Source organism: Rhineura floridana, chromosome 3 (genome assembly GCF_030035675.1).
Source record: "Rhineura floridana isolate rRhiFlo1 chromosome 3, rRhiFlo1.hap2, whole genome shotgun sequence".
Taxonomy (NCBI): domain Eukaryota; kingdom Metazoa; phylum Chordata; class Lepidosauria; order Squamata; family Rhineuridae; genus Rhineura; species Rhineura floridana.
Genome location: NC_084482.1, coordinates 198,390,591 through 198,411,433, shown reverse-complemented (window position 1 = coordinate 198,411,433; position 20,843 = coordinate 198,390,591). Strand labels below are relative to the sequence as shown.

Below are 20,843 nucleotides of genomic sequence, written 5' to 3'. Positions count from 1 at the left end.
GGATAACAAAAATATACTACTATTACTACTACTACTACTAAGACAAAGTTGGTAGACAGAACATGGCTAAACTGCGGTATTGAAAATAAGTTCCGAAGATGAGTCCTGTCTGAACTCAAATACAGCTCCGCAATAAATAATCATAACCGCCCTTCCGTAAAACGTAAGCTCTCTAGACATTTTATTTCCAATATCCAAAATGGCCGCCAGATCGGCATCATTCTCTTTCAAACATTTCCTCAACGAAGATGGCGGCTTTTTTTTTTTTAGCCTGGGAAGACACGTTCATTAGATGTCTCAGCAGTCAATCGGGGAGCTCCCTCCCTCCGTCCCTCCCAGCTTGAAGAGGGAGGCGGGCTTGTAAGAGAGTTAAAAAGGAGGAGGGAGTATCGGCATCTGAAGTCAGCCAGAGACTCGGCTGGTTTTTGCCGACGTGAGTGCGCCGTGTGAGGATTGTGTTTGAGAGGTACCGGCTGCGGCGTCAACGGCAAACTGTCCGGGCGGGGGATTTATTGGGAAGGGAAAACAAAAGTCGGGAGGTCTCACTAGAAGGGCGGAGATGCTTTAACAAAGACGGAAATTGTGGGTGGAGGCTGAAGAGTATGAAAAGGTGGGGAGAAGCGACCTCGGAGAGTGGAGAAAGACGAGAGCATGATGTGTCTGGTTATATTTGATAAAGTAGGCTCTAATCCAAGAAAGCTGTTAATATACTATAATAAATGCATTAAAGTGTCATAAGGCTTTTTCTCTTTTTCAATGGGTAAAGACAGTGGGAGAGCCTGGGCATGAGTCATGCGTTTAGAGAGGATGTTGAGAAATCTATAATTAATTTATTACACTGGTATCCTCCTCTTCCTCCCAGTGCGGCCAAGGGTTCAGTGGGGTTTATTCCTGAGTAAATGGGTATCCGATTGCAGCTGGTGTACTCTAACCTGCATTGCATCTCAGCAAAGATGCTGTTTTTCAGAAGGCAACTGTGGAGGATGGAGTGATATAATTGTTGATATATAATAGTCTATGGATATGATTGCTATGGTATGGCTGGGATCCTAAGTGCATTAAACTAGGGTGGAAGCCATTTTGAATTTTGCCTTCAATATAGAAGAAGATATTTCAGCAGGTGCAGCTTTTATGAAGCTGCTCAAATTCTCTCTTCTGTACAACTGTTAATAGTACAGAAACTCTGCCTGCTTCGAGGTGAGGTCTTCCTTTCTTGGAAACCCTGCTCCTAAACCCGGATCAGTGGGTGTTCTCAGGGCAACAATTTGGGGTAGAAATCCAGAACCCCATTTTTCCTTTCTTTCCTTTTAAACAACAGAGGACTGAATTAGACATGATGAGGGAAGCTTTGTTTGTTGACATGCCCCATTCACCTATATCATGGGTTCTCAACAAGGGGGGAATTTTAGGGTTCCAGGGGGGGAATTGGGACCACTGTTCAGCAAAGTGTGATGTCCTGTAGATTATGTACAATCTGTAAAATTGTAGTTTGTTTTTAATTTAATCTGCAACATTCAATAAAGTTTATTGAATGTCACAGATTAAAATCGATTCTTGAACATGCAGCATTATTTTCATTTGCAAAATTAAATTACTATTTAAAGACCAGAAAGTGCTCCAAGAAATTCTGTTATAATATAAACTAAGAAATTTTTCTCTCACGAGAAACACCACTGTCACTTGCGAAACGTCAACATGCTATGAGATACTATTTTAGGAAGGGGGGAATTATATTCTGAACAATGGTGAAAGGGGGGAATGGAACAAAAAAGGTTGAGAACCACTGACCTATATAGTATATATATATATTGTGTGGGGGCCTTATTTCTCTTTTTTAACCTCAAAAGAAGTGGGTGGGTGGTTTCCTCTTCTCTACCTTGTCTTCCCATGCTTTGCACCTTCAGTATTTTTTCTCCCAAATGGCTGGGGAGAAAAATACTGGTAGTGAAGAGATGCAGGGAGGTGAAATGGCAGAAGGGCAGGATTCCTTTCCCCCCCCCATCACCCATGCATAATTTTTATTGTAAAAATGTGCCCCCCTTCGCTTTAGATTTGTACACCAAATGTGTAATCAAGTGGATGTGGCTGCCCAGTCATGTTCAGTTTGGTTCAGAGAATCTTGTAGTCATTTAAAGCTTAAAATGGAAATGGACTGCCTTCAAGTCAATCCCGATTTATGGCGACCCTATGAATCAGGTTTTCATGGTAAGCAGTATTCAGAGGGGTTTACCATTGCCTCCCTCTGAGGCTAGTCCTCCCCAGCTGGCTAGGGCCTGCTCAGCTTGCCACAGCTGCACAAGCCAGACCCTTCCTTGTTTGCAACTGCCATCTGGGGGCAATTGGGCTCCTTGGGACTATGCAGCTTGCCCACGGCTGCACAGGTGGCAGGGCATGTAATCCCTGAGCCACTCACTGTGGGAGTGATCTTTAGCTGGCCCTTGACACCCACCAGGGATTTGAACTCTCAGGCTCTGGACTCCCAGCCTGGCTCTCCTCCCCACTGTGCTATACCAGCTGTCTTTAAAGCTTTAAGAAAGGACTAAAAGCTGACTGAGTTATATAAAGAGTTGTGGAAGCATTGTTAGCTAGGTATTTTAACTATAGTTATAATGAATAGTGTATTTGCAAAATAACATAGGAAGCAGCCTGTTCAGATTTGGACCCGTGGTTCATTTAACTCAATATTGTCTGCCTTCTGTATGTAAATCAAATGTGCTACCACTGAGCTTCAGCTCTCCCCCTTGTCAAGGAGACCGATGTGTCATAAATTTGCATTTTCTTTTAGTGATGTTCATAAATGTCAGTATCAGTTGTAAAGTTTTTAAAAATTAAATCCTAAAAATTTTGTTGCAGCATTAGCTTGCATGAGGCAGAGCCTACTTTGTCAGATCCATGAAGTGGCAACCTAAGTAAGAACATAAGAACATAAGAAGAGCCTGCTGGATCAGGCCAGTGGCCCATCTAGTCCAGCATCCTGTTCTCACAGTGGCCAACCAGGTGTCTGGGGGAAGCCCGCAAGCAGGACCCGAGTGCAAGAACACTCTCCCCTCCTGAGGCTTCCGGCAACTGGTTTTCAGAAGCATGCTGCCTCTGACTAGGGTGGCACAGCACAGCCATCACGGCTATTAGCCATTGATAGCCCTGTCCTCCATGAATTTGTCTAATCTTCTTTTAAAGCCGTCCAAGCTGGTGGCCATTACTGCATCTTGTGGGAGCAAATTCCATAGTTTAACTATGCGCTGAGTAAAGAAGTACTTCCTTTTGTCTGTCCTGAATCTTCCAACATTCAGCTTCTTGGAATGTCCACGAGTTCTAGTATTATGAGAGAGGGAGAAGAACTTTTGTCTATCCACTTTCTCAATGCCATGCATAATTTTATACACTTCTATCATGTCTCCTCTGACCCGCCTTTTCTCTAAACTAAAAAGCCCCAAATGCTGCAACCTTTCCTCGTAAGGGAGTTGCTCCATCCCCTTGATCATTCTGGTTGCCCTCTTCTGAACCTTTTCCAACTCTAGAATATCCTTTTTGAGATGAGGCGACCAGAACTGTACACAGTATTCCAAATGCGGCCGCAGCATAGATTTATACAACGGCATTATGATATCGGCTGTTTTATTTTCAATACCTTTCCTAATTATCGCTAGCATGGAATTTGCCTTTTTCACAGCTGCCGCACACTGGGTTGACATTTTCATCGTGCTGTCCACTACAACCCTGAGGTCTCTCTCCTGGTCGGTCACCGCCAGTTCAGACCCCATGAGAATATATGTGAAATTCAGATTTTTTGCTCCAATATGCATAATTTTACACTTGTTTATATTGAATTGCATTTGCCATTTTTCCACCCATTCACTCAGTTTGGAGAGATCTTTTTGGAGCTCTTCACAATCCCTTTTTGTTTTAACAACCCTGAACAATTTAGTGTCGTCAGCAAACCTGGCCACTTCACTGCTCACTTCTAATTCTAGGTCATTAATGAACAAGTTGAAAAGTACAGGTCCCAATACCAATCCTTGAGGGACTCCACTTTCTACAGCCCTCCATTGGGAGAACTGTCCGTTTATTCCTACTCTCTGCTTTCTGCTTCTTAACCAATTCCTTATCCACAAGAGGACCTCTCTTCTTATTCCATGACTGCTAAGCTTCCTCAGAAGTCTTTGGTGAGGTACCTTGTCAAACGCTTTTTGAAAGTCTAAGTACACTATGTCCACTGGATCACCTCTATCTATATGCTTGTTGACACTCTCAAAGAATTCTAATAGGTTACTGAGACAGGACTTTCCCTTGCAGAAGCCATGCTGGCTCTGCTTCAGCAAGGCTTGTTCTTCTATGTGCTTAGTTAATCTAGCTTTAATAATACTTTCTACCAGTTTTCCAGGGACAGAAGTTAAGCTAACTGGCCTGTAATTTCCGGGATCCCCTCTGGATCCCTTTTTGAAGATTGGCATTACATTTGCCACTTTCCAGTCCTCAGGCACGGAGGAGGACCCGAGGGACAAGTTACATATTTTAGTTAGCAGATCAGCAATTTCACCTTTGAGTTCTTTGAGAACTCTCGGGTGGATGCCATCCGGGCCCGGTGATTTGTCAGTTTTTATATTGTCCATTAAGCCTAGAATTTCCTCTCTCGTTACCACTATTTGTCTCAGTTCCTCAGAATCCCTTCCTGCAAATGTTAGTTCAGGTTCAGGGATCTGCCCTATATCTTCCACTGTGAAGACAGATGCAAAGAATTCATTTAGCTTCTCTGCAATCTCCTTATCATTCTTTAGTACACCTTTGACTCCCTTATCATCCAAGGGTCCAATCGCCTCCCTAGATGGTCTCCTGCTTTGAATGTATTTATAGAATTTTTTGTTGTTGGTTTTTATGTTCTTAGCAATGTGCTCCTCAAATTCTTTTTAGCATCCCTTATTGTCTTCTTGCATATCTTTTGCCAGAGTTTGTGTTCTTTTTTATTTTCTTCATTCGGACAAGACTTCCATTTTTTGAAGGAAGACTTTTTGCCTCTAAGAGCTTCCTTGACTTTGCTCGTTAACCATGCTGGCATCTTCTTGGCCCTGGCGGTACCTTTTCTGATCTGCGGTATGCACTCCAGTTGAGCTTCTAATACAGTGTTTTTAAACAACTTCCAAGCATTTTCGAGTGATGTGACCCTCTGGACTTTGTTTTTCAGCTTTCTTTTTACCAATCCCCTCATTTTTGTGAAGTTTCCTCTTTTGAAGTCAAATGTGACCGTGTTGGATTTTCTTGGCAATTGGCCAGTTTCATGTATGTTTAATTTAATAGCACTGTGGTCACTGCTCCCAATCGGTTCAACAACACTTACATCTCGCACCAGGTCCCGGTCCCCACTGAGGATTAAGTCCAGGGTTGCCGTCCCTCTGGTCGGTTCCATGACCAACTGGTCTAGGGAATAGTCATTTAGAATATCTAGAAACTTTGCTTCTTTGTCATGACTGGAACACATATGCAGCCAGTCTATGTCTGGGTAGTTGAAGTCACCCATTACTACCACATGTCCTAGTTTGGATGCTTCCTCAATTTCATATCTCATCTCAAGGTCTCCCTGAGCATTTTGATCAGGGGGACGATAGATCGTTCCCAGTATTAAGTCCCTCCTGGGCATGGTATCACCACCCACAACGATTCTGTGGAGGAGTCTGCCTCTTTTGGGGTTTCGAGCTTGCTGGATTCAATGCCTTCTTTCACGTATAGAGCGACTCCGCCACCAATACGTCCTTCCCTGTCCTTCCGATATAGTTTATATCCAGGGATAACCGTATCCCACTGGTTTTCTCCATTCCACCAGGTCTCGGTTATGCTCACTATATCAATGCTCTCCTCTAAGACCAAGCACTCCAGTTCTCCCATCTTGGTTCGGAGGCTCCTAGCATTAGCGTACAGGCACTTGTAAGCAGTGTCTCTCTTCAAGTGTCTTTGGCACTTGTGGTTTGGCCTGTGGTAATTTTGCTCTTCTGAATTTATATCCTGTGCCCCTGCTCTCACAATGCCTACTTCTAGGCCTACCCCTTTTAAAATGTCATCATTTCTTTGGTTTTTATCCCAGGGGGAGGTTTATTACAAACCGGACCTTTCTCAGCTCCTGTCGGGTTTCCCCCCTCAGTCAGTTTAAAAGCTGCTCTGCTACCTTTTTAATTTTAAGTGCCAGCAGTCTGGTTCCATTCTGGTTCAAGTGGAGCCCGTCCCTTTTGTACAGGCCCGGCTTGCCCAAAATGTTCCCCAGTGCCTAACAAATCCAAACCCTTCCACCCGACACCATCGTCTCATCCACTCATTGAGACTGCAAAGCTGGGCCTGTCTGGCTGGTCCTGCACGTGGAACCGGTAGCATTTCAGAGAAAGCCACCTTGGAGGTCCTGGCTTTCAGCATCCTACCTAGCAACCTAAATTTTGCTTCCAGGAAAGTAGGTTGGTGTGAATAGATATGCCCTGAGCACAGAGAAGAAGAAAAAGGTAAAGTGAAGCCAAAAGATGAAGCCATACAGGAAAAAGCAGCAAGTGTGAATTGGTCCTATGTAAAACACATGAAAATACAGCATCCAGTTGGATGAACAGATGAGCTAATTGGCATAGGTGTGCCCCACACCTGACTTGTTTTACTGCCCCTGTGCTTTTGCAGTAGCCTGACTTACAGATGCTAAGCAACTGAAGTTCTTCAGGACATGGCAGTGAAGTGATGAGGGAAAAGCTTTGCCTTCTTAATTTCTACATGCCAGCCTGCCAATAAAAGCACAAGTGACAGGCCAGCCAGTATAAAAGCTGTCATTGTTAAACAGAGGTGCCAGGGAAATGGAAGTTGAGAGTTTGGTACAGTATTATTATTAATATTCACTAACAGGCAAAAAACCTTGCTGTTTAAGAATGTACCTATAGCCCACAGATACCAAATTTTAAAAAGCAGGGAAATTGGGCAGCTATAGTGAATGCACCAGGGGAGCAGGAGACCTGAACTCCTCTCTGAGATATTGGACTGCCCTACAAAGTTGTCAAAATGCAAACACAATTTGGGTTGTCTTTCACAGTCCAATCCACTTGCTGTGTAGCTTGGAAGAATTTGGTAACATGTGCCTCTGAGCATATGGTGAGTGGTGGCAACACCTGCCATCTCCAAAGATAGAGAATTATATTATTGTATATTTGTTGGTGTTCTTCTTACTTTGCTTCTTTCCTGTGTTACTAATGTTTCTACAGATAATCTAAACTAGAAAATTTTATTTCCCTCATTATTCATCCTAGAAATCTGTGTCAAATTTATTATTATTAATTTCAAAGCCTTTATATTGGTCAATGTCATATGATGGTGAAGATAGCTTTTTTTGTTTCAAACTGGAGGTTATGGTCTATTTCTATTTTGGGTGCATTAACAGTTGGACCTAAAACTGCAGTTTAATGTAAAATCAGACTGATTCCAATATGCTGCTACTTTAGCAATGGCTCTAGTTGTTGGAAAAAAGAGGATGCATGTTTTCAGCCTGCTATGTTTAAACCACTTTATTTAAGGCAAGGTGTTCACGATCAATTAAAAGCATAGGGCACACCTAGAATTTTGCTAGAATATATTTCACCTCCCACTGTTTTATCTTGTGCAAATTGAGACACTTCTGAGGTCCACTGGAGATTATTTTGCAGACGTCAGTGCCATTATTCCACAATTATGTTTGGCGTTTTTTAGTATAAATTTTGCAAAGTGTTGCTGTACTTCACATATTCATAGAAACAAAAGCAAAAGAAAATGAATTCCTATAGAAAACTTCACTAAAATTGCAAAGTAAATCAGACATATTTAAAGTGACCATCTGAACTATATCAACTGTCTTAATAATGTTGCTTCCTCCCGGCTAAAACAAGATCAGCACAGGACATATCTTTCTATTATTTGGGCTGATTACAGGTGTTGCCACCACTCACCATATGCTCAGAGGCACGTTACCAAATTCTTCCCAGCTACACAGCAAGTGGATTGGACTGTGAAAGACCAACCCAAATTGTGTTTGCATTTTTTTTTTTTTTTCAATAATTTTTATTCAGATTTTCATAAAACATACAAGACAAAATCATAAAACATTCAAAGACAAAAAACAAAATCAAAAATAGTTAAACAAAAAGAAAAAAAGAAAAAAAAAAAACAAAAATAAAAAATAAAGAGTAAAATATTGACTTCCCATTTGTCAAAGATCAAATCAGTTATAAGTCTATAATATATAACAATCCTGTCTCTTAAGTCATATTATAAAATCACTTTCCTCCAGTAGTTATCTTACTTAATCATCAAATCTCATAAACATTACTTTATTCTTTCCACAAAAAGTCAAAGAGAGGTTTCAATTCTTTAAGAAATATATCTATCAATTTTTTTTTCCAGATAAGCATATCGATTAATCCATCTCATTACTAATTATGATAATCTTATTGTCATAACCATAGTCAAAATAAACATTTCAATTAATCCATCACATCAGAATCTGTTAGGTTCAATAATTTCAGTAGCCATTGTTCTATTATCTCTATTAGTTCCATTTTCCATCTTCCATCTTCAGTAGTCTTGTTAAGTCCAGTAATTTCAATATCCAATCTTCCATTATCAGTATTCCATAATAATCTTGCTGTCAAAGCCATAGTCATATAGTAAGAGTCTGATGGGGATTACCTCTATCCCAAATATTTTCTTGCCATCCATTCTGAATAGGTTGCTGAAATACTGCTGTAAAATCATATCTCTGTTCTTTTTTTCAAAATACACTGGGTCATCTCTTAAAAGTTTTTCCATTGTCACATGGCTGCAGTTAATTCCATAGATTTTCTCTATATTGGGCTCCATCACATCATTCCAGTCCAGAAGATTATCCATGCCATTGATAACTTTATCTCTAGAATCTTCATTCATTTCTTCAGAGATAACATTGAGTTCCAAACAATAGATTTTATTTCTAAAGTCCATAGACTCCAAATCTTGTTCCTGTTCCACGTTGGTTCCAATCTCCGGGATCTCCTCTCTCACAGGGACCCCTATTCCAGTCTCCAGGGTCACCTCTCTCACAGGGACCCCTGTTCCAATCTCCGGGGTCTCCTCTCTCACAGGGACCCCTTCCAGGGTCACCTCTCTCACAGGGACCCTTATATCTTTAATCTCCTGCTTCATTTTACTCAATTCAATTTTCATTATCTCAATCTCATCCATTATTTTCTGAAACATAGTTATTTCCAGATTTTCAGCCACTTTCTTAATTGCCATTTTAAAAGAAAAATATAGGAAAACCACTTCTTATTTCAGCAACAATTGGGTTAATACTCCAAACTTGGTGACATCACAGTATAAACAGAGCAGACAGCCTTATCTCTCCAATAGTTAAGTAAACAAAATGCAGTTCCCAGGATCGAAACAATTAATGGCAATCGTCAAGAAACAGATTCGTCAAAATAAAATAGACCAAAAAGAGAGTAGTCTCAAAACAGTATAATATTTTTCAAAATAAAAATCTGGAATAGAAATCCCTCTTCTGTGTATATCTTTAGAATGCAAATCCAGGACAGCTTTTTGCAACAAAAACAGAGATAAGCTATTAATTAGTGCGTAGCAGAGAGAAGTTATGGCTCCCCAGTGAGATGTCAAAAACTGATCAATCTGGCAAATCTCTTTTAAACAGCAACAATTTAAGTCAAGTAAAAGAAAAATATAGAAAGAAGGGTGCTTGCCTGTTAGTGCGTTCTCTCTTAGAAGATAAGGTGAACGTTCGCTTTATCAGATAGAGCTTGCTGTTAAAAATCCGTCCCACCTTCGTCGGCTGGACCTCGTCCCATAAATTAATGAGATCTGGTCGTCCCAACAAAAATAGGCTTTGAGGTTAATCTCTTCGTTTCTCCCTACCCGGGAGAAGTTTAATCAGTCAAAAAAAAAAGAAAAAACTGACTGATATATCTGAATAAGCTTCTTTTGAGGCAGGAGCCCGTCTCAAAAGCAGGCACAGGCTAAGTCACCCTTCCCGGAAGTCCCAAATTGTGTTTGCATTTTGACAACATTGTAGGGCAGTACAATATCTCAGAGTGGAGTTCAGGTCTCCTGCTCCCCTGGTGCATTCAGTATAGCTGCCCAATTTCCCTGCTTTTTTGGTATCTGTGGGCTATAGGTACATTCTTAAACCTCAAGGTTTTTTGCGTATTAGTGAATTTCCCTGCTTTTTAATCCGGGAGGTAAGAAATGGGATCCTGTGCAAATTTGCTGAGAATGGATTGATCATTTGCATGCTTATTGAGTTAAGTGGGATTTTTTAACTTTTAAACTGCAGTAGATGAAGGTCAGAGTATGGGGCAAGGTCAGTATTAGGATTACAGGTACTCTGTGATCATGGCTGATTTTTAATGAATTTCAACAGATTATGAGAACTCGCAGAAAAAAGTCCAAAAGGGCTCTGAGGTTTTTCTCTCTCTGTTTGGACTATGAACTCTTGATTCTCTCTGACTGTTTTGTGTATCACTATGAAAATTGACAGGGTTGTTAAGCAAGCGTTTCTGAGTTCAGAACTATAAGTTTTGTAAGGTTTTGTTTTGAAATGAGCTTATGGGAAGCCTCAGAATGGCATGGGGGATATTTTCCATTTAACATTGCGGAATGTGAAAAATCCCTGCTGACTATAGTATACAGCCACTCTCGAGATGTTTGCTAGAATGAGTGCTGAGGGACCTTTTGGGTTGGGTTACAGGAAGGAATATAGCTCCATGTAAAACACCCAGAAAGCTGTTTGAAGAAGGGAAGGTGAAGGAGCTCTACGGCCATGAGGCTGAGATGCTTGTGAGTTTGAGAAGGCTTGTCTCCCAAGTGGCACTCTGTACTGAAGTGAGGTGGGGAGGGATGGAGGCTAGCAAAGGAAGCCAAAGGGTCTGTGGAGCAACTCTCTAACGGATCTGTTTTCAATCTTTAGCCCTCCACTCCAGCCACATGAAACGGAAGCATCAGCTCATCTCGGATACTTTCAAGGCTAAAAAGCATCGGCCAGTTCTTGGACTGGATCCTCTGGAACAGGGTGAGAATGGAGGGAAGGTTGTATTGCAAGACATCTGAGTTCTCTGAAAAGGGTGGTGTGAGTGAGAGGGCTTGAAGGGGATGGTGAGTGAGAGATGGCCACAAATCCTGGATGGTATCCTGGCTCTAGGGAAGGCTGAGTGTCAGGATTTCTGGGTTCTTGTGCTTTGTTCAGAATGCCCTCCCTGGTGAGGTGTGTCTGTCTCCATTGTTACTGACTTTTAGGAGGAATCGGAAAACTTCCCTGTTTACCCAGGTATTTGACAGGTGAAGGAGACTGTTGCCTGGCAGCCAGGAGATCACTGGATGGAATAATGTTTTTATCTGGATCCGTCTTTAGAATCTTTTTATCTGCAACTGTTTTTAGAATTTTTTTGTTAAATTTCTTTGTTGGTGTGTTTGCCGCCCTGGGCTCTTTTGGGAGGAAGGGCAGGATATAAATGTTAATAATAATAATAATTGTGTCTGTGTTTTTTCCTCAGAGGGCCCTGAAGCAGTAGAATCTGCTGTCCAATACTTGACATCTCTCTTCCCTCGCAAACTATTTGAGGATTCGCTGCCACCCTTGGTTCTGAGACACCAGATCTACAGTCTCGTCAAAGACCGCACAACTGTGGACAGGCGCTTGGTAGGAGATTCCTTCCCCAGTTGTCCTCCTTGATCCCAGCCTTCCATCAACCTTTACGGTCCTATCTGATCTAGCTTAAGTCCCAGTTGGGTGTTCTGGAAGCATCTAATCCTTTAGCAATGGTGAAGCTAATGAGGCCTAGTCATCTCATTTGTTTGTTGTCTGCCCTAGTCACTTATATACTATGGTCTGTGTGCATAGGTCATCTCGTTTTAAAGCAGACCTTTAGTGTTGTGGCACTGACACTTTGGAATTCCATCCCCTTAAATATCAGGCACCATCTCTCATATTTTCGGCACGTATTAAAGACCTTCTTCTTTCAACAAGCCTTTTAAGTAGAAACCTTATCCCAGTCTGCATCCTTGCTGAAATTGCTTTTTAAGATGTTTTAAAGATGTTTTGTTTTAATGTTTTAAAGTCTTTTGTTTTTAAGATGTTTTGAAGTTCTTTTAGTGTTTTTGTTTGCCACCCTGGGCTCCTCTTAAGAGGAAGGGAGGGATATGCATTTAATAAATAAAAAATAAACTGTGCCTGGATGGGAGACAAATGGGGAGCGCATGTAAGCAGTTGGTGGCTTTCTAATGAAATAGCCAGATGGCCTTAAAATGGAAGTAACAAGGAAGTGGGCTGTTGGGGGCTGATACAGGATGTAGCACTAACACAGGGGTGAGGAACCTTTATTAGCCCATGGGCTTTCCCCCCCCCTTGGGACAATCTTCCAAGGGCCACGTGAGAGTGATGACTCAGGCCAGATGCCAAAATGGGCAGAGCAACAAATGTGAATTTTACTTTAGTACAGGAGGGTAGCTTCTGCACACACCCCTCTGTATCTTCAAAACAGGTAAGCAAGAAGCATTATCAAAGTTTCAAGGCTTATTTCAGCCAGGTGAAAAAACATTAGGTGTGAAGCAAGGCCCACTGAGGGGGGGGTTGCTTTTCGGGAGAGAACGTGACCTGAGGCAAGTTCCAAAGGCCAGAGAGAGAGACCTGGAGAGCTGCATTTCGACCTTAGGCCTAAGATTTCCCCACCCTTGTGCTAATTGCATTCTGAATGAGAGAGAATGTCTTCTTGGGGTGTTTCATAAAATGAAGAGAGCTGAAGGATCCTATGGGAAACCCATAAACATCCTTCCCTGTTCCCCCAACAATTCCAGTGAAGTGGGGTGTGTGGAAAATGAAGCTTTGAGCGTGCCTGATCCCTTGCTACTGATTGTTTCAGCAATGAAGGGGGGCACATTCCCTGATAGCAAGAGGTAGTGTACATGTGCTACCCTCACACTCTGTAGTTTGGGGTGTGGGTGGGGAAAGAATCATTCTGATTTTCCTTGCTGTTTTCTGCTGATGTGTGTGGGGCTTCTACAGCAGGTCAACAAAACTCCTCCTCCTCCCCTCCTACCTCCAGTTCTTGACGTTCAGAGTTTGCATGTGAACTTTGACTTTTGAAAGAGATGGGTTAAAATAAACAAAACCCTCTTCTCTCTGCAGAACCAGCTGAAAGATGAGGGCCGGATTCAGATGTTCCAGCACGGTTTTGATGCAGACACTGTTGTTGTGGCATTCACGGACAGTTATAAATCTAAGGTCTTGTGTCTGTCCAGGGAGAGGATCACTGGTTGAGTGGGGGGTGCAGAAGCATTGGAGAGATTGTGATAGCTCTTTCTGTCCCCACCCTACTCCTCAGGTGTTGGAGTTTGTGTCTGGGAAGGACTTTGCCAGGACAGTGAGGAAGTTCCTGGATTCTGTCCTCACCTCCTGCCCTGACATCAGTTTTGACAAAAAAAGGATGCTGGGAGAGTTTCGTTTCAGTGATGCAGAAATCACGTGAGTAAACGTTTTGGGTGGAGGCAGAGGTGTCCCCTTTCTTGTGAATGTCCTTTGTGAGGCAAATGAGTCTCGTAATAGCTGTGTTCTTCCTCAGTGTTTTATCACATTCATTGTCCAAGTACAAGAAATCTTAGTAAATGGATTGTTATTTCTTTGAATTGGTTTAAATCTGCATACTTGTGTATGGGATTAAAGACCATGGGTTGTGCCCAATGCTAGCCCTACTCAGAGTATACCCATTGAAGTTGACAAACATGACTAACCTAGGTTCATTGATTTCAATGGGTCTACTCTGAGTAGGAGTTAGTTGGCTACAATTTATATTTTATTGCTTTATTACATTTCTAGTCCACTTTTCCTCCAAGGAGCTCAAGGTGACATACGTGGTTCTCCTCCCTATCCATTTTAGCCTCACAACAATTCCCCTTTTGCAATCCAGAGCAGGCTTATTGGACCCTTTGATGGGCCACCGTATCTGACTGGTGACTTGCGTTCACCTTGATGGATAACAAGTTGTGCAGGCCTGGCTTGCCCATAGCGGAGATCTGGCAGCCTCAGAGGAGGAAAGAGCTGTTTGTACAAGGACCCAAAAGCATACTCAGTGGTGCAGCTAGGTAGTTGTAGACTGTGAACGTAAATGGGCTGAACACCCCTATAATAGGTACTACTCTAAGCTCCTTTGGGGAGGAAGGATGGGATATAAATTAAATAAATATTTCAAAATGTGGTAAGCTAGCTGTGTTGCATTTGGGGACCCTCCTGATCATTCTGTTGAATGGGGCCCTGGACTTTTGCCCCAAAGTCTTACTCTGGTGGTACCCCTGAGTATACTTTCCTTAGGCTTCCTTTCTCCAGTCCTAGAAGCAGGTGTATCTTGGTGATAAAGCAGTAAATCATCATGAAGAAAACTACAGTCCCACCAACCTGTCCTGTATTTATGTTCAGGCAGCTGGTGAATGCTGGGGTCCTGACTGTCCGTGATGCTGGGAGCTGGTGGCTGGCAGTGCCTGGAGCAGGCCGTTTTGTCAAATGCTTCATCAAAGGTTTGTTGGCATCTTCCTGCAACCTCCAGGACTAGAATTGTAAATATAGGGAAAAATCTGATGCAGAGGCTAACAATATATTTCAAGTTATTTGGTAGAAACTCTGGCTTCACAGTTGATACCAACCCTGTAGAGCAAGCAGGGACAGAAGGTAAATCCCTGAATGAATTGAGGAAGGGCCATAGCTCAGTGGTAGGGCATCTGCCTTGCATGCAGGAAGTCCCAATTCAAACCTGGTGTCTCCAGGTGGCGCGGGGAGAGATGCGTATCTGAAACCTTGGAGACCCCCTGCCAGTCAGTGTAGACAGTATTAAGCTAGATGGACCAATGGGTCTGACTCGGTATAAGGCAGCTTCCTAGGTTCTTAAATCGGCAAGGATGGTGGCTGCTGGTTGTTTAGCAACAGAAACAACTAAGAGGATTTTTTTTCTCAATCAGGCTGCTGAATGGAAGAAAGCCTGTGCAAAATGAGTGGATTTATTTTTTAAAAGTCGAAGGACTCTAAGCATAGTTCTGATACTGAAAACAAACTTCCAGCCTGAATGTATACTTGAGGCACCCTATTCCTTAAATCAAGGTGCAAGTCTGGGCCCCGCCGGCCATTGTTTTGTACCTCCCTCTGGTTGGTGGACCTTATGATTCTGGAGGGGGGGTGGGGAAACAAAACAGAAAATAGATCCCTAAAGCCTAATGTTTGTTCATCCCTGCTCTAGAGGGCTGTATATTAAGTTTTTCAAATTCTAGGAGTCCTCGTGACCAAGCATTTTGGGATGTTATTCTTTTTAATAACCTGATTTGTCATTGCAGCTTACAATGCAGGGCAGCATATCAGTAAGTTTCTCACAGTGCAGTCTGATGCTCCATTCAAAAGCTGGAACTGCTCTAAAGGGGGGCAGCCTTCTGATCTGCACTTTCTTTCTTTCTTCCTTTCTTTCAGGAAGGAAAGCTGTATTGAGTATGATCCAGAAAGCCAAATACAAAGAAGTTTTGCTGTCCAATCTGCAGAACCGCCGAGCACCGAGTGCCGTGAAGCTGGGTCTTCCTTACCACATACATGACCTTATTGGAGCCCAGCTGGTTGACTGGTACTAGATCCCTGTTCTTGACCCCTCCCATGAAAACTAGAGGTAGTCTTCAACTAAGGTCTACTTGGAGTAGACCTGCTGAAATTAATGCACATGGCCAAATTAGGTCCATTAATTTCAGTGGGCCTTTTGCTCTGAGTTCAACTTAGTTAAATACCACCCTACATTTCCTGGATGCCAGCCTGATGTTCTGGCTCTCAGTCCTGCACTCATGTAACCAACCGGGGCTGCAATCCTATATACCATTGTGGAATCCTTTTTTTGGGCTGGTGGGCTGGATCCCGATCTCCCCCACACTGTCAGCTATTTTGATAGGTAGGCAAGGCTGCCCAGCTGTTGTCATGTGATGTCATTATGGCACCAAGTGACAAGAACTAAAGGGCTTGCTTTCAGCACCAGTTGGTTGATCAGCACTGACAGCAAGCCCCACTTGCAAAGGAACGACCTTTAGGCTCCCTATTGTTTCTTTATAGCCATGTCCTAACCTGCCCCATATATTACATCAGGTGTGAGTCAAGTGGGTGTAGTCTGAGGGGAACAACCTTGTGGGCCAAATGGGACCCCTTGCCAGACCTAATTAGGCCCTCAGGCTGAAGTTTTCCCACCTCTGCTATATACTTCCCTGGGATTAAGTTCCATTGAATTTGGTAGGACTTACTTCTGTATAGGATTGCGCTGTAAGATGCTTTTTTCTCTCTCTCCTCTTTTCTGAAGACTCCAAGAACCTTGGAGAATCCAGTTTCTCTGGATTGAGTATTGATATAGCATACAGACAGTGAGTTATGAGTGGAGAAGTCCACAGTTCAGTCTTGCCTCTGCTGTGAACTTAATGGAGTGGTCTTTGGCATGCTACCCTCCCAGCTCCCCAAAACTGCAATAGGGGAATAACAATGCGAGTATACTTTACAGGGTTCTAAGGATTAAATGATTGCCTTGTCAAATTGATTGATTGATTTCTTTATTGCGGTCAAAGACCAGCAGATGCCTTGTCAAATAAAAGATACATCTAGCCCAGTGATGGTCTTCTCTAGCACCAGGTACTCGGAACTTAAATGTACAAAAAGAAGTGCTGTTGTTTCTTTTCCACAGTTTGTAGGAATCTTAATTGTGATTCTTTCCTGCTTTTAACCTGACTGCCTCATTCTCCTTTTTGTCTAGCGTGCCAAGCAGCTCTGGCACCCTCCTCCGCCTGGCTGATGATTAAGCGTGTGCCACTTCACCATCAAGCTGACAATTGTGTGTAACGTGAACTGACGGTGCTTGGGACACTCGACTTTATGCCAGGGGGTGCAGCGCTTCTGTCTGAGCTACCAGCATCAGTGGGAACAAAAGGATTTCTTCCAGCAAAACCCCACCACCACCCTCTTATTTATGAACAGATTTATATTTTGCACTTAATATGGGTCCTCGTGTAAGAGGATCTTAGCAGGACCTGTGACTGCCATAAAATGGCTGTGATTGCTTCAAGGCTGTGGATGAGAGTAGGGAGCTTGTTGTACAATATCCGGGCATAAATTCTGGATGCTGAAACAGCATGTGAACCCTACCCATCTAAGCCGCAGCCAATACACTCCACAGGCAATTCATTCCTGTCATGTGGTGTTTGTATGTGAATGAGTGTTGGTCTCTTATAGGACATCGGTCTCAGAAAATACACTGAAACTTGAGTAAAAGCAATTCTTACTACTTCATTGCTTCTTGGCTCACCAGCTTGTTCTTAAAATGTGAGGTTTTCCCTCATATCGGCAGAAGGATATATTCATACGATCACATACTGTTAAGATTCATTAAGGGAGGACAACCTGCCATATGTACTCTTCACACCTATTTTTAGGAACACAACTGTGCACACTACTGGTTTATGTTGTTTTCTCTCTTCTCCCCCCCCTTCCTTGAGCTTTATATTAACTGGTTTACTTATCATTAACTTTTGTGTACTACCCACTTTACTATGGTCTCTGCCTGGATCATAACTGTACAAATTGATACAAAAGGCTGTCCTAGCACAAAGTACCCTAGGCTACAGCTTGGTTCTACTTTGTACAAGGCAAATAGCCATCCTTCCTTCCCTAAGGAGCCCTTGAACTTCTCCAATGTCAGACACTGCCTCACAGTTGGTCAGACTACTTGTCTGTTTAGCCCAGTATTTGTCTACTCACTCTGACTAGCAGTGGCTGTCCAGCTTAGGCAGCAATCTTTCACATTGTTACTGATCTTTTTGTTAGTGGAGATAGCAGGGCCTGAGTCTGTGATCTTCTGTCCGCGCAGCATGTGCCTGCTGACTGAGCTAAAATAACATAAGACTCTGTGGGGGTGGGGGGGGGGAGAGAAATGACACTGTGAAAGGCTGGCTTTGGAACTGTGTTCAGTTAGATAGTCTGACTGCTCCCTTCAGTTTCAACTTAGATGTTTTTTCTTCCTCAGAAACATACAGTGTATACATTCATATATGCATATACACAAGGTACTGTCCCTAAAGCAAAATAGTCTTCAGAGATTAACTGAAGTGGAATAAAGATGATGGAGATTTTATTTCTGCAATGTGAAAAAGATTAAACCTCTTAACAAATAGAGTATATGGAAAATGACATGTTATATCTAATCATGCTGTTGTGCTCGTGGAGCAGACTTCCACTTGTATAACAGGGGGTCTCTTTCCTCTCCAGCACCCTGTGCTTCTCCCCTACATTCTGTTCCAGAGGATTGGGGGGACCATCCTGTAAAGTTCCTCCCACTGGCACCACCTGTCAGGCTCCCACCCGTGGCTACTAGCAGTCAGAATGTTAGTTTTTGTTTTTTCTTTAGCTCACCCTAGCACAGATTTCACAAGATCCCACTGCTAGGCAGCACCACCACCAGTCACTCCCTGTAAACAATACTGCCAGAGACTTTGCCTTAGTCTCCCTGTGGCTTGTTACTTGGTGTCTGGGTGCCCTTGCTGTCCACAGTCCCCTTGTATCTTTGTCTATAAAGCATACAATCCTGGGTTGCTTTGGATACTTGACGATGTTACAATATCTCCCTTCACCACTGCCACCATTTATTTGATACTGTTTCCCTCCAGCCTCGGTAATTACCGTGCCCTCCCTTCTGGTCTGTGCATCCCCAGCCAAGGATCAGGCTTTTGGTAAAGCAACAAAAATATTTATTTAATAACACCAGGAAATAACAATATTACTTAAGGAATGTTCAACAAGCGTATGGTTTCATATAGTGTCACTCTTTATGTTTCCAGTCTTATATAATTTGCCTAAATACCAGCCAAATATAATCCAACCCACAACCAACTCCAATCCACACTCCACAACCAATCACCATCTCCCCCACCAAACAGAACCCTGAACCAACTGTCATCCTCCCATTTATACCTTCAGCCACTCAAACGCTCAGCCAATCATCATACAGCATTCTCCAGCATTCTAACCCATGTACTCACCTCTCTAACTCAATCCACTTACCATATATACCTTAATAAACCTGCACTTACCATATTTACAGACATAACAATACAGGGCCATCACTCCCCCACATTCTGTTCCAGAGGATTGGAGGGACCATCCAGAGCAGAATTTGGAGGTGAAGGAGGGCAGGGGGCAGAGAGGAAGGTGACATGCTGTTGCATGACCAGAAGTGAACCTGACCACATCCTTTAAAGAGGAGGAGTATTTGAGATCATCCTTGAACCTTTATAGCAGAGCTAGGGAACCTGTGGCTCTTCAGATGATGTTTGACTCCAACAAGTCCTAGCCATCATGGCCAACAGGGAGGGATGATGGGAGTTGTAGGCCTGCACCATCTGGAGGCCACAGATTTCCCATCCCTGCTTGACAACCTGCTCCTATGAGCTGCATCCTAGAGTAATGGAGGAACTGGCTGAAGAACTCTTGGAACCACTGTCTTATGTATGCAAAATCATGGAGGATAGGTGAAGTGTTGGATGACTGGAGGAGTGCTAATGTCCCTATCTTCAAAAAGGAGGAACCTGAGAACTACAGAGCAGTCTGACATCAATCCCTGGGAAAATTCTGGTGCAGATTATAAAGCAGTCAGTCTGTAAATAACTTGAAAACAATGCAGTGATTACTAGAAGCCAACATGGATTTGTCAAGAACAAATCCTGCCAGACTTACCTCAGTTTTGGACAGGGTAACCGCTCTGGTAGACTGGGAATGTTATGGACATAATATATCTTGACCTCAGCAAAGCTTTTGGCAAAGTGCTCCGTGATATTCTGATTAGCAAGCTTACTAAATGTGGGCTGGATGGAACAACTATCGGGTGGATCCACAGTTGGCTACAGAATTGTACCCAAAGGTTCAGAGGAGGGCAACAAGGATTATCAGGACTGGAAACAAAGCCCTATGAGGAGAGACTGAAAGAACTGGGCATATTTAGCCTTGAGAAGAGAAAACGAGAGATATGATCGTGCTTTCCAGTACTTGAAAGGTTGCCACACAGAGAAAGGCCAGGACCTGTTCTTGATCATCCCAGAGTGCAGGACATGGAATAATGGGCAGGGCAGGAAGCCAGATTTTGGTTGAATATCAGGAAAACTTTCTAATTGTTAGAGAAGTATGTCACTGGAACTAATTATCTAGGAAGATGAAGGGCTCTCTTGAGATTTTCAAGAGGCAGCTGGACAGCAGGTATGCTTTAAATTGGATTTCTGCATTGAGCAGGGAGTGGGACTCAAAGACTTTATAGGCCCATTCCAACTCTACTATTCTGTGACTGTATGTTCATACTCGGATCAATAGATCATGCTGTATAGAAGCGTATGTAAGACTGATGCTTTCATTTCATCTCATACTAAGGGTGCCGTTAAAGAGCCTTGCTGGATCAGATCAAGGGTTCAGCTCTAACATCTGATTTCTAACAGTAGGTACCCAGATGAGTTTGGGAAGCTTGCAAGCCAGACATAAAAGCAACTTGCCCACCACTTTGCCTGCTCCTAGCATCTGGTAGTTAGAGCTATATTGCTGCCGGCACTGGAGGTTCCACTTATCTATTACAGCTAATAGCTGCTCATACAACTCTCCGCCATGTATATGTCTCCCCTCCCTCTTAGATAATCCATCTCTAAGAAAGTGCTTTTTAGAAGTTTTGGGTTCCCGTGCCTCTTTCTCGACTCCCACGCAACGTTCCCATTTGAGTTTGTTTCCTACTGTCTTCGCCCTGCCCCTTTAAAGAGCCGGCTAGTGGGAGGAGCTAGTCGAATCT

The 20,843-nt window shown here is 42.9% G+C and overlaps 1 protein-coding gene across 4 annotated transcripts; it reads left to right on the top strand.

Annotated features, from left to right (window-relative positions):
• Window positions 1-357: 357 nt before the first annotated feature.
• On the top strand, window positions 358-17,314 carry STK19 (serine/threonine kinase 19). 4 transcript variants are annotated; one of them, XM_061619433.1, is made up of 8 exons: window positions 358-466; window positions 10,943-11,044; window positions 11,526-11,671; window positions 13,157-13,252; window positions 13,353-13,492; window positions 14,441-14,538; window positions 15,476-15,623; window positions 16,782-17,314. In XM_061619433.1, exons 2-8 carry the CDS (start codon window positions 10,960-10,962, stop codon window positions 16,825-16,827), a joined length of 759 nt encoding a protein of 252 aa, XP_061475417.1. In that variant the 5' UTR covers window positions 358-466; window positions 10,943-10,959; the 3' UTR covers window positions 16,828-17,314. The 4 variants fall into 4 exon arrangements, with proteins under 4 accessions (XP_061475417.1, XP_061475420.1, XP_061475418.1 ...); XM_061619434.1 differs by lacking the exon at window positions 358-466 and adding an exon at window positions 524-610; XM_061619435.1 differs by lacking the exon at window positions 358-466 and adding an exon at window positions 659-678.
• The last annotated feature ends 3,529 nt before the right edge of the window (window positions 17,315-20,843 follow it).

Coding starts and splice junctions, on each gene's coding strand:
- STK19 (XM_061619433.1), top strand. CDS start 10,960: ATGAAACGGAAGCATCAGCTCATCTCGGATACTTTCAAGGCTAAAAAG. Junction 13,493..14,440: donor TTCAGTGATGCAGAAATCAC/GTGAGTAAACGT, acceptor ATTTATGTTCAG/GCAGCTGGTGAATGCTGGGG. Junction 15,624..16,781: donor GGAGCCCAGCTGGTTGACTG/GTACTAGATCCC, acceptor CTTTTTGTCTAG/CGTGCCAAGCAGCTCTGGCA.